General features: G+C 34.7%; 1 protein-coding gene across 1 annotated transcript in view; it reads right to left on the bottom strand.

Moving 5' to 3' along the window:
* The window catches only part of LRP1 (LDL receptor protein 1), a 31359-nt gene that overhangs the window by 15021 nt on the left and 4672 nt on the right, over positions 1–11666 (bottom strand). The window contains exons 2-3 of the mRNA XM_088032341.1: positions 970–1602; positions 100–918 (exon numbers count right to left, since the gene is read on the bottom strand). Coding sequence (XP_087888467.1) covers positions 100–918; positions 970–1602 — 1452 coding nt within the window. The remainder of the gene's footprint in view (positions 1–99; positions 919–969; positions 1603–11666) is intronic.

The following is an 11666-nucleotide window of genomic DNA, read 5'->3' as shown; positions in this document are numbered from 1 at the left end:
ACAACTGAAGGTAATTCCGCATTGTTTATACTTTGAGACGTTTTTTGAAAAAAAGACTAGCAAATATAAGTTAGACATAGTACTGAAATATCTACTCACCTACAGGTTGCCTCTGCCTGTGATAAACATGAACGTTGAAGGGTCGACTTATGTTTTTCATTATAACTCTTTCTTCCATAGTAAACTTGTCAAGTTCTAAAATGTCGTTGCTATACCACGACGACAAGAACAACTTGTCTTCAAAAACGCTGATCCCATAGAGATTCTGTACCTTAAGGCCTCTCAATATCGTCTTCCGATTTTTTCCATCATAATCTACTCTTTCCACAAAATCTAAATATGTGTCCACCCAGTATATCTGTTGGGTGGGGAAATCGACGGTGACTCCATAAGGATAAACGATCTTATGATTCACTATCGCCTTCCGTTCACTCCCATCCATCTTACAACGCTCCAACATTGGTGAGGAGTGTCCCCATTTTGTGAAAAACATATATCCTCTAGTCGGATCTAAAGCTAAAGCTCGGGGTTTACTAAGATCGTGTTCTAGAAGGATGTTACACCATTCTAGACGTTCGGAGCAGACTAAAAAAATTTCTCTTTGATCGTCTAAAAAGTACCAATTCCTTGAAACCCAATCCATCGCCATTTGTTGGACGGATTCGAACTCGAGCAGTGTAGATTGGGGTTTCAGTTCAACAGTCTGAGTGAGGTCGTCCACGTTCGCACAAACTAAAGACGCTTTTGTGTAGTTGTGGTGGACGTAACAAACTGAGTGGTTATTGAAAACAAATTCCAAAGCGGTACTGTTAAGGAGGTGCACAACAGAATTCCCAGGCCATGGGTTTCCATCGAGTTTGAGGCGACGGATTTCTGCCTGAGTGGAAAAAACGAGTGAGGCTTCCACGCCTTTAGGAACTATAATGTTGTGCATTAGGTAAGTATAAGATCAGTACAAATAGTACTTACCATTGACAGCAATACACCTCGTGCCATTCTTCTCGTACCCTGAAGTGCACGAACACACATAAGACCCCGCAGTATTCGTGCAGACCTGTGCACAAGAATCATCCAACTCACACTCATCAGCGTCGACACACTGATTGCCTTCTGGTCGTTTTCCATCAGGACAAAAACACATAGGCCCATCCTTCGTTGGTTTACAACCATAAGTACAGTGCAACTTGTCGCAACTTTTACTATCGTTAACGCAAAAGTCCCATTCATCTCCATTGTCTGGACAATCGCGGTGTTTGTCACAGAACTTTGACAACGGGACGCAGTGGATCCCGTCGCCACAATGAGCTTGATTCCAGGGACATTTCACTTCTTTGTGACATTGATTGGGGTCTTCATCGGAGTTATCTTGGCCTAACTCAGCGGATGTTCCGCAGTCTTGGTCTTCGTCGCATACCCAACCTGAAGGCAGGCACTTTTTCGTGAGGGCACATTGGAATTGTTCTGGACGGCATGTTTGGTTCTGGATGCATTCAAAAGGTTCGTCACTGGAGTCTTTGCAGTCAGGTTGACCATCGCAACGCCAGTGGGACGGGATGCATTCGCCGCTGGTACATTGAAATTGATCGCTGCCGCATGTCACAACTGGAACAGGAAAGACAATTATACCTTCACTTTTAATGATTCATTACAAAAACATTTTAGAACAAGCAATTAGACTTTGTTGTGGTCTCGTCTTAAATTCAAACAATGCTCGTACATCTGCGAAATTCACGGCTGCACAAATTTAATCCTGCATTTGCTGTGCAATCAAAATTTAATTGTCTTGCATTTGTCAAGCTGTCTGCACATTGTGAGTTCAAAACCTGAAAACTTTTTATGGGCGGGATTTCATAAAGTTGTGGGCGCAATCGATAATTCATCATTTATTTTCACATCTACAGCTGTAATACCAGTTTTCTTATAAAAAACTGCTTCTAGTTTTCATCGTTAATTTCCGCTGTGCAAGAAGTTCGCTCCAGTACTCTATTTCCAAGAAGATTTCGTGTCGTCTGGTCTAGTTGAAGAGCACAGACATCAAGTCTCGCCTCAAAGTTCAATACTTTTTATCAGCATTGCGAAAAAAATCACAAACAACCTGAACTGAAAGACGACAGTAATCTAAAAAAATATTTGTTTTAGAACACACATATTTGTTCACCTTCCTTGTACGGTTGCGTTGTGAAAAATGTGAAACGTTCCCTTCTCTTATTAGGTCGGTTACAATTGGTCGTTACATCATGAACCCTCTGGATAACAACTTGGAAAATTATTAACTTCCAAGAGATTATCGTCGTCTCGTGCGTTGTTATGCTTCAGGAGTTTAATAAATAATAAACAATGCGGCGACGTTTATCGTGTTAAGTTCAAAGCCACTGCAAGGTAGTTATTTTTACAACGCGCCAATTTAATTATGTAGGAAATAATCATTTAGGAGGTTAGATCTGAAGTTTTATGATTACAAAAATTAACTGAGTTACTGGCGGTACTCCAACAAATCCGCAAACTAAAATATCGATCTAACTGTACCGTGTTCGGTATACAATGAAAACTAATCTGTTGAGCTAGTAAACATTTTCCTACTATGTTGTCCGCAACTGACACGAGGTTTAAATTACAAACTGATAAACAGATTTGTGGCAGAGAAATTAATACCGACAAAGGAATTGTATACGAAGAGTGGAAATAATAGACACGTTTTTCGGACTTCTGGTAAACTGAGATCGCAGTTTTTTACTTTCTTAGTTCAGAACTAATTCACTCGTCCGTCGTTTTATAAGAGTCGGCATCTTTCAAACATGTGTAGTTCAAGTGTCCAGATGCAGGTACAACTCCACGATAATTTCACGAGATTTATTGATCCATTGAGGGCGTTATAAATTCGTTTTATAGTCATTGGGATTTTCAATTGGATTGAAGAACCCACTTTATGTTCGCATATATCCCGACGCAAGATTCAGAACTGTTGGATAATCAAAGGACCTACGAGCGAAACACTAAATAATACAAATAAATTTAAAATCCTTCAGTGATTTATCGAAAAAACATTCTGTAAATGTTTCAGACCCTTCAATTCACCATTGGATCAGTGAAGAACCGAAGTGACTTCGTCCACTCTTACCTAATCCTGGAAAACAACACCGAAGTGGACTTCGAGTGTAAATATCGTTGTTTTCTCATTGAAGACCGTCGGATCAATAGTCAATATTTGCATACTTCTGAATTGGCTATTTTTACTAACAGAAGTGTATAGCAAGCAAAGAATGCTCTAAGTTTTACAAAGAACAGCAAAGCTCGGTTCCAATCGTCGAATATTGAAGGAAGAATAAGAAAAACATGACAAAAGTTATTTTTAATTTGTCAGAGCTACATAATGAAATGTCGTGGCAGAGAAAAATCCAATATGAAAAGAACGTCCCTTTTATATTTTATCTACTACAGTTTCCTGCAGTTGTCAAGAATTATTGTTTCATTTCTTTTTATGTAAGGAGTATAAAGCAAAGAATAAAAGACCAGCTCAACAAACAGAAACTTGTTCACAACTTCAGACGTAATTACCGCCCTCTGAAAGTTCTGCTTGTCCTTTTTTTTTCTTTTCACTGCAGAATTCGATATATGTATCCACTAATTAAAACAGCAACTAAAAAATTTGTAGGAACAGAAGCTGCAGCATATTCTCATTGTTTCTTGGCCTTGGACCAACATACCTTTGGCCACCGACCCATTTGTACGTCAACTCAATTTTTTTAATTCACGCTCTCAATCGACTATGTAAAATTGCTTTATAACTCATTCATGCGCACGATGTAATCTGCAAAAAATTCCATGTAAAAACAAGTTCAAAACAATCTGTACGCATACGCTTATTTAACGCAATTAGACAACGAGACCAGGGAAATGAACATAAAATCTTTGAGGCTACTGTGCTGTTATTGAAATGATTATACCATCATTTTGCAAGGTTTGAGTGAAGTAATGGTAATGTTTATTTTGGTTTTTTAAATGCTAGCAACCGCATAAAACGTTAGTCATCCAGCGGTTAAAACAATCATATTTGCAATGTAGGAAGTTCTTTGTTTGGTGTAATGTTAATGATGGAAGACGTGGAATAACAGTTGTTAAAAGTGAAGTAGGACTTGTTTTCTTTCAAAGTGGAAAAAAAGGTACAATGACGATGTTTGAAAACTGTACCACGAAAATGTTACCGTTCTTGCAATTTTGTCAATAGTATCTTTAATTCTATTATTTTATTATTAACGAATGGGTGTTATTTTAAAAAATTGTTGAAATTTTCAATAACAATTATTAGACTGCCAAAAAACTCATCTAAAGAAAATGGAGTGATGGGAGTACATAATTTCCGCTTTGTAAAGGAAACAATTAAAGACACATGCATCATTCATTATTATTTATAACTGTTATAATAAGTGTCAGTAGTCAGATAAATAAGCGTCACAATATTTCTCCATATCGCTATAATTTCCTCTATTAGTCTACATTTCATAATAAGATATTTCCGTTTCCTCCCTTGACACTGCTTGTAATTTAATTACTACCTATTAAACAGTATGAATAAAAATTTAAGATCGCAGCCATTTCAGAAAATAAAAAACCTATAAACTTGACGAGAACAGGAAATTTTAGCTCGTAATTATAATTATCTACGACAAAAGCTCGCTCATGAATGTCGTCCTCAAATGATGAATTGAAAAGCGATCACGAACATATGGACTGGAGTTTTTTATCCCTGGCAGTCTGTATTACCAATTCATGTTAAAGTACAAGTAAAATGTCAGACATTTGTAATAAACATTATCTAATTGTTAATGTACACACATGTTCAGTTTGGGTCTTTCACCATGATCGTGACTTAAAATGGAAAAAACAGAAATCACAAAAAATTTTGTCAAATAATCTCAATACTCAAAGCTCGAAATCAAATACATACATATATTATTTAGTAATAACGCACAGCCTTCTTCTGTACCTTGATTTATTTACAATGTTGTGTAAATTATGACTAGTATTTTACCCCAGATATGTATGAAGTTGTGATTTCTAATTATCAATCAATCAATGAACCGACAAACTTAAATCTGGAAGTCATACTTACTTCAAAACTATACACATGTAATATGATTATGAGATTACAAAAATTTATACAAATCATCCATAAAACCAAGATGCAGTTTGAATTTACACCTGTCACGGATAATTGATGTGTTGCAGCTTCATCTGCTTTTTTTTAATAAAAATATAATTTAGCTTTTTTTCATTTTTTTATGTCTAAATAAAACAAAATGTAGCCGCTATAGCTTCACAAAGATCTAAACAAAATGGTAAATGTAAACTATGAGACAGAGAGAGAGAGACTTAAAAATAACGATAACACAAAGTCTGACATAGGCCTTTGTGAATGTTAAACGTTGATATGTTATTGTTATTATTACGTGCTTAAGCTCATTTAATTTTATGAATAAATAATAATCCCTGCACTGGTTGACTACAGCAATAGTAAATAATGTAGTTGATCTCTTGACTTCCATTATTCATTCCACTTTGTAGATATTTGTAAGTGAATGTGTTGCAAATTCTCGAAAATATTCCTTAACAAATCTAAGGATTTTTTTTTAAGTTGGTAACAGATTTTACGTTAATTTGCTTGATTCTCTGTCCGAAAAAAATGTTATGAAATATGTTGGTAGTTCTGCATTTCCGTCTGTCTGTCAATTTGACAATTGAGTATGATTAATGGGAAAAATTAATGTTGGCACATTAAATTAATATGTACTACTAACGCGAGAAAAAAAAATGCAAAACCTACTTAGACTCATGGTACACCACATGGCTGAATAAAAACACCTTCTAAGCAGGCTTTGGAGTTGGAAAGCGTTGGTATGGCTTGGTGCTTCACGATCATATAAGGAGCAGCCTGTTTATGTCATTTTAAACAGTCTCCCTATAATAAACAAATTCAGCTTAATTGTTACAATGATACGGTTTTCCAAAAAAATTGATTTTTATCCAGCCAATAAATCTGGAGCATTAGCTCTTATCTTACAAAGCCTGTTTAGACGATTATAGTTGCCATTTTAGGATAAAAATAAATATTATCACTAATTATATGATAAAATATTTATTGTTTATTTGAGATTACATTTAATATTGCCGCCAAGGTAACCTAAATGCAACCGAGGTGTGGTGGCTCGATTAATGTGGTATTAGAAATAAAATGATTGAAATAAAATTATTGATCGAAACTTTTAATAAATGGATTTCACTGCGATCTTAATTATTCCTCTCAGCAATGATTTAACTCTTTCGTTAAAAATGAAAAAATATAATCAATACCGCATCTGACTGTTGCACAAGTTTCCAAATATATTCCTACATACTGACTGTGTAAGTAGGCTCTTCCCACAGGCTAGTTGATTCATGTGCATCGTTAATTTGATGAATTCACTAATCCAATTTCAACTAATTACTTAAGTAGTTTATTACTTTTAGAACTAGCCTACAGTTTAGCACAACTTTACAGCTGACGTAACAGCAATAGAACAAATAAACACAAATAACAATAAAAATAAACACCAATGTCTTCAACAAAATGTTAATTTCCACATCCCTTGACGTTAATCTCCTTGAGAGTGAAAAAAACGAAAACTCGGCGCCCATGGTTTATGACGCTTAATCACCTTTTTGTAGCGCCGCAGCTTGACGTCTCGACGTCATTAACGCTCCTTCATCGCCTTGTTTGTTAACAATGTCATGGAATTAATTCTGTCAAGATAAAAGAAGGAAGCAATCCGAACCAAAAGAGGTGTTTAATGAAAGTCAACTAGCTTTAAATGAGGATTGTGATCAAATGGAGTTCAGCTAGATTATCCAGTGGGTTCAAGGCCGTACGGCGGTGCTAATTTTCGTACCAACACGGGAACTGCTAATGCAGTAGTCTGCGGATGCATTTGTGTTAACTGTTGATAATAATTAAGCATTAAGCGGGAGACATTCGATGAATCGTAAATAGGAATTTGTATTCATTGCGCGTTAAGGTCGCAGACTGCATGTAGAGATTGTTATGGGAGCACATTTGTAAAAAATTTACGAGTGTTTACATTGAATTTCATTTAAAGCACAAATTTAAAGGTGCCGATGGAATCGCTTTCATTCCCAGTTCGTTGAACGCGAGTTGAGCTTTTGTGTACGATTTTCCGACGAGAGATGATTCATAATGCTCTAAACATTGCCAGGATCGTATAAATAAATACCTAAAAGTGGAGGAGGTTTTAACAATAAAAAAAAAATCGAAGAGAGAAGGTGGATTGCGAAATTGGTTGGAAGCCAAAATTGGAAACTAACGTGGGTACTGCTATTAACCTATATTTTGAAGTCCATCTTATATTTATTGGTGCATGTCGAGAGTTTTAATGATTTTTCAGTTGAAGAAATGTTTGAGACTTTCATTTGCATAGATACTTGCATTTGCATAGATAGATACTTCCATTTTTTTGGAAAATTGTCAGAGTTTTGTATATTTAGACTTACTCTTCCGGAAAACTATTAAATGCGACGTAACCATTCGCGATTTATTTGCCTATGCTTGGTCGAAACAGTAATTTTCTAATGTGGCATGTATTATACATATTTTATCATCATGGTTCGCTTAGTAATTTAATAAAAATATTATGGACAAGCCAATAAGGCGATCCTCTTTCCTAAATTTAAAGTAACACGTGAGATCACCATCATTCTAATAACAGAAGACTTTTAAATCTATTGTTTTATTGATAACTCTGAATATTGAAAAAACGGCCGATAACAAATGCAGCTACTGAAATACATATTTCAAATTCCAAAGCCTGTTGAATCACCACTTTAAGAAATATCGAGGTAAATCCAAGGCAAGTTAGAATATAAGATAAAACAAGAGTAGGAAGAATAGTTAAATGTCCGTTTCGTGAATTAAGACTAGCTAAATCCTCAAAACGTGACTATAAATACAATTTCATTATTCATCTATTCAGAATTTTTAGGGCAGGATTGATCTTACACAAAGGACAGTTTTAAATGAATGCATATATCAACGGGTAAGCAAAGTTTTAGAACTAAACAGGCAATTCTTCGTGTCGTTGCCAAATGCTACAAATGTCAAAATAAATCAGGTCATAAAAATGTACTCAAATTAAAGACTTTGCCACAAAAAGTTACAGACCAAATCACCATTTCTTCACTATGACATTTTGTTGGAAAGAACAAGTGCTTTTAAGTTTTATAAAAATTGAATGTTGTTTTTCCTAATTTGCACATTATTAACGTATCTGATGTGGAAATGGCTATTAACGTATTCAAAACGAATGCGGTAATAACATATGTTCATTTGTTAAAATTGTTGTTTAATTGACTATGAGATTTTGGGTGAAGCAATGTCGAAGATATTATGATATTATCATGATCAAAGTTTGCTCACAATGTAGCTCTTCTTCGCAAGTGTAAAACCCATACTTATACTTAATTAAAAGGCTCTAGAAAGTTTAATGATAAACCGACAACAAGAATGTTTATTGGAATCCCAGATTTACAAAGTTTGCAGTTCCTAATATCAATTTTATAGTAAAGAAAAGTGGGCTAGACAACAAATTTAAACACACGGGTTGCTGATTACTTAGGAAACAAGTTATTCAGGTGCGCTTTTTGCCAATGGTGTAGAAAGTACGTGGATTAGGCTTAATTTTACCTTGTCAGTTTTTGATTTAAAAAATGTTTTTTCATACTTCATACTCCTTCTAGAATAGCGCCGAACTGTTTTATACATGCATTTCAAAAACAACCTGTACAAAAATTTTCGACGTGGCTATGATAACTAGCTAATAACGTATCGGATGTGAAAACGATCTGCTAACGCATTCAAAATGAATGTGGAAATGTTACAGCAAATTAAAAAAAAATCGGCCTAACGTCATTTTAGACGTTGCGAAAACGTCGCGAAAACTTTATTCTCTACTATGTTCTGCACCATCTTCTGACATATTGCTACTGCAATTTTTATTAATTAAATTTATTTTATCTCTTTTGTAACTCTCGATTTTCTTACGACTTTTTGATCAACTGAGCTTAGACATTAATCGGTATACAAACTGTCATTGTTGACAGTTCGGATACGTCTAATTACGTAGCCGACAGAGCTATTTTCCAAAGCCTGTTCCACCCCATTCAATTCCACTTATTATGGTGTTTATGAATAAAGCCTAACAATTTCGAAAGAAAAAATATGCACTTATTCAAAGAAAAATAGCATACAAAATATTTAATTAAAATTACCGATAATGCAAAAAATTGGACTCGGATCGTCATGTTGACGTCAAAACCGGTCCTGTATTTTAAACTCTTTTTTAATGCAAAGTTTAAATGGACAGCTTTGTTAAATCGTACTTCGTTTATTCCTTATTAAAGCAAACTTCTTTGTCCCACCTGACTCTGCAAACATGGAATTAGACACCACAGATAAGAGAGCATGTGTGCTTATTGTATACAGATAGCACCTGCTGTCAATTCTACACTACCAACATCTTTATGTAGATTGTAGGAATTGTAGGAAAATGACTTTACAATCAGGACAAAAAAATAGTGTGGCTTGATCCTTGATACTGACAGTTTTGTCTTCATGAAAGTAAAAAATTTAGTTTCTTTGGTCATCACTTTTTCTTATTCTCATGAATTATGAAAGCAGCCTCAGAACTGGAATCCCAAGTGTAACGTCCAACTTCTCCTTGTATGATTGTAAGTTGATTACACGGGAATATCAAATTTATTAGAAAAACTTTTTAATGGCTTTTCAAAAATGTACACAGTTGAGCTTCACGTCACATTTCCCTCCAATCAGAAATAAAAACAAACAATACCCTCGCCTTTGTCTCTCAAACTCCCATCATGGCATAACGTTCTTAAGCCCTTTATTCCGGTAATTAAATCAATTGTTGCCATTCGAGTGGGAAACTCCATTCACTACCCTTATCGCGTTCCAGCGATCCAATTCTAAAGGTTATCGAATCCGTGCTTCTATGCATAATGAAAGAAATCGCTGTGATAATCCCAACATTTTAATTATCTCTAAAGACACGTCATGTTTTTGCCCAATTTCGTAATTAGTTCGAGAATCTGAAATGGAAATCGATCATAAAATAGCTTTTAAATTGAAATGACAATTAGCGCTCCAAGTTCGACCAGTCTTACAAGGTCTTCAGAAAGCCCCCTTAAAGTATTCAACTCTGATAATAAAATTAACACAGTTTAATTTATTCCGATAAGTCAATATTTAAAGACCAAATATTCGGTCTTTGCTGATAAGAATAGAGGTCAATAGTTGAGGATGTTTTCAATTAGTTAAGAAAATCGATGTTCTCACACTTCGTTCTTCAAAAATTCACTGCTTTCTGATTATTATGGCAAAGGCGAAAGTGTAAAGGCGTAAAGCTCGTAAGGGTTGTTTTCGTAATTGGCTCTTGGCACGATTGTCCCTTAAGTGTCCTTTTTTTCATCTGTCCTACCTCCTATGAATACTGATTGAGGTAAAAGCAGTTTTAGGGCAGTGGAAATTTTCCGTGCTGGCCTTATCTTTAATTGCAAATATGTGATACGAAAAAGAGCAAATATATCCGTCCATTAATATTACATTTTACTACATTGGTACGCTTCGTCGGCACGTGAATGTAGGCGAAAATAATTGCACAATTTCTGAGAAGTCCGTATGGTCACCATTTTTGCCAAGCCAAAAATGCATGCTGATATGGATAGGAATTTAGACAGCTTTGACGAAGACTAACCTAACTTTTTTGTCTCTGTGGTTACAGAAACATAGACTAGTAATCTATCAGAAACAACGTGGGATAAAGAAATAATTTGACACACAATGTCAAAAAATGAAAGTGCACCGAATTAAGATTATCCAAACTAGAATTAAAATTAATTGGTTGTGTATGTTTTTTTTTGATAATAAATTTAAAATAATTGTTTACAATGTCTACTTTTGGCTTCAAATACTTCCTGAGCCGGAAATTCTAATGACACATGACACATGTCACAAATGACAATTAAGTTTGATGCATGCATCATTGGAAAAAATTTATTGTGCGTTTTAAAATCATACAAATTGTTTGGGCCTCAAAGTCGTTTGATTTTTGACAAAATTGATCGAAATTTCACGTCAAATTGCATAGACAAATACATTGACCACACTTAAATTTTCAAAATGCCAATAAAATGATGATAAAATAATTTGACCGCGACTCTAATCTGTTGAAAAATAGTGATTTACTTAAAACGCAGGAAAACGACCCATTACTGAAGAGGAACTATACGATGGAGGCATAACCAGCGGGTGGGTGACAAAATTTCATATACCGAAGTTCGCTTAGTAAAAAGACCATTTTCATGAAATCATTTATATAAAAAGGACTTACTATCCCATGTAAAAGAAAATAACCATTATACCTAAAAACATTTCAATATTGTTGCATTCCTTGATAATGATAACATAAACGTTGGCTTACGTCCAATATCTTATTCACGTTGTTTCCAAATCGAGTAGAATAAATTAAAATACACATAATTTAGCCTCTACAAAGGAAGCAGAATTTTTTACCAAAAAGTTAAAATAAAATGCTAAAATTACC

This window comes from Gnatocerus cornutus, chromosome 1 (assembly GCF_029298725.1).
Source record: "Gnatocerus cornutus isolate USDA-ARS CGAHR chromosome 1, icGnaCorn1.1, whole genome shotgun sequence".
In the NCBI taxonomy this organism is placed as follows: domain Eukaryota; kingdom Metazoa; phylum Arthropoda; class Insecta; order Coleoptera; family Tenebrionidae; genus Gnatocerus; species Gnatocerus cornutus.
This window is presented reverse-complemented; position numbering and strand designations above follow the sequence as displayed.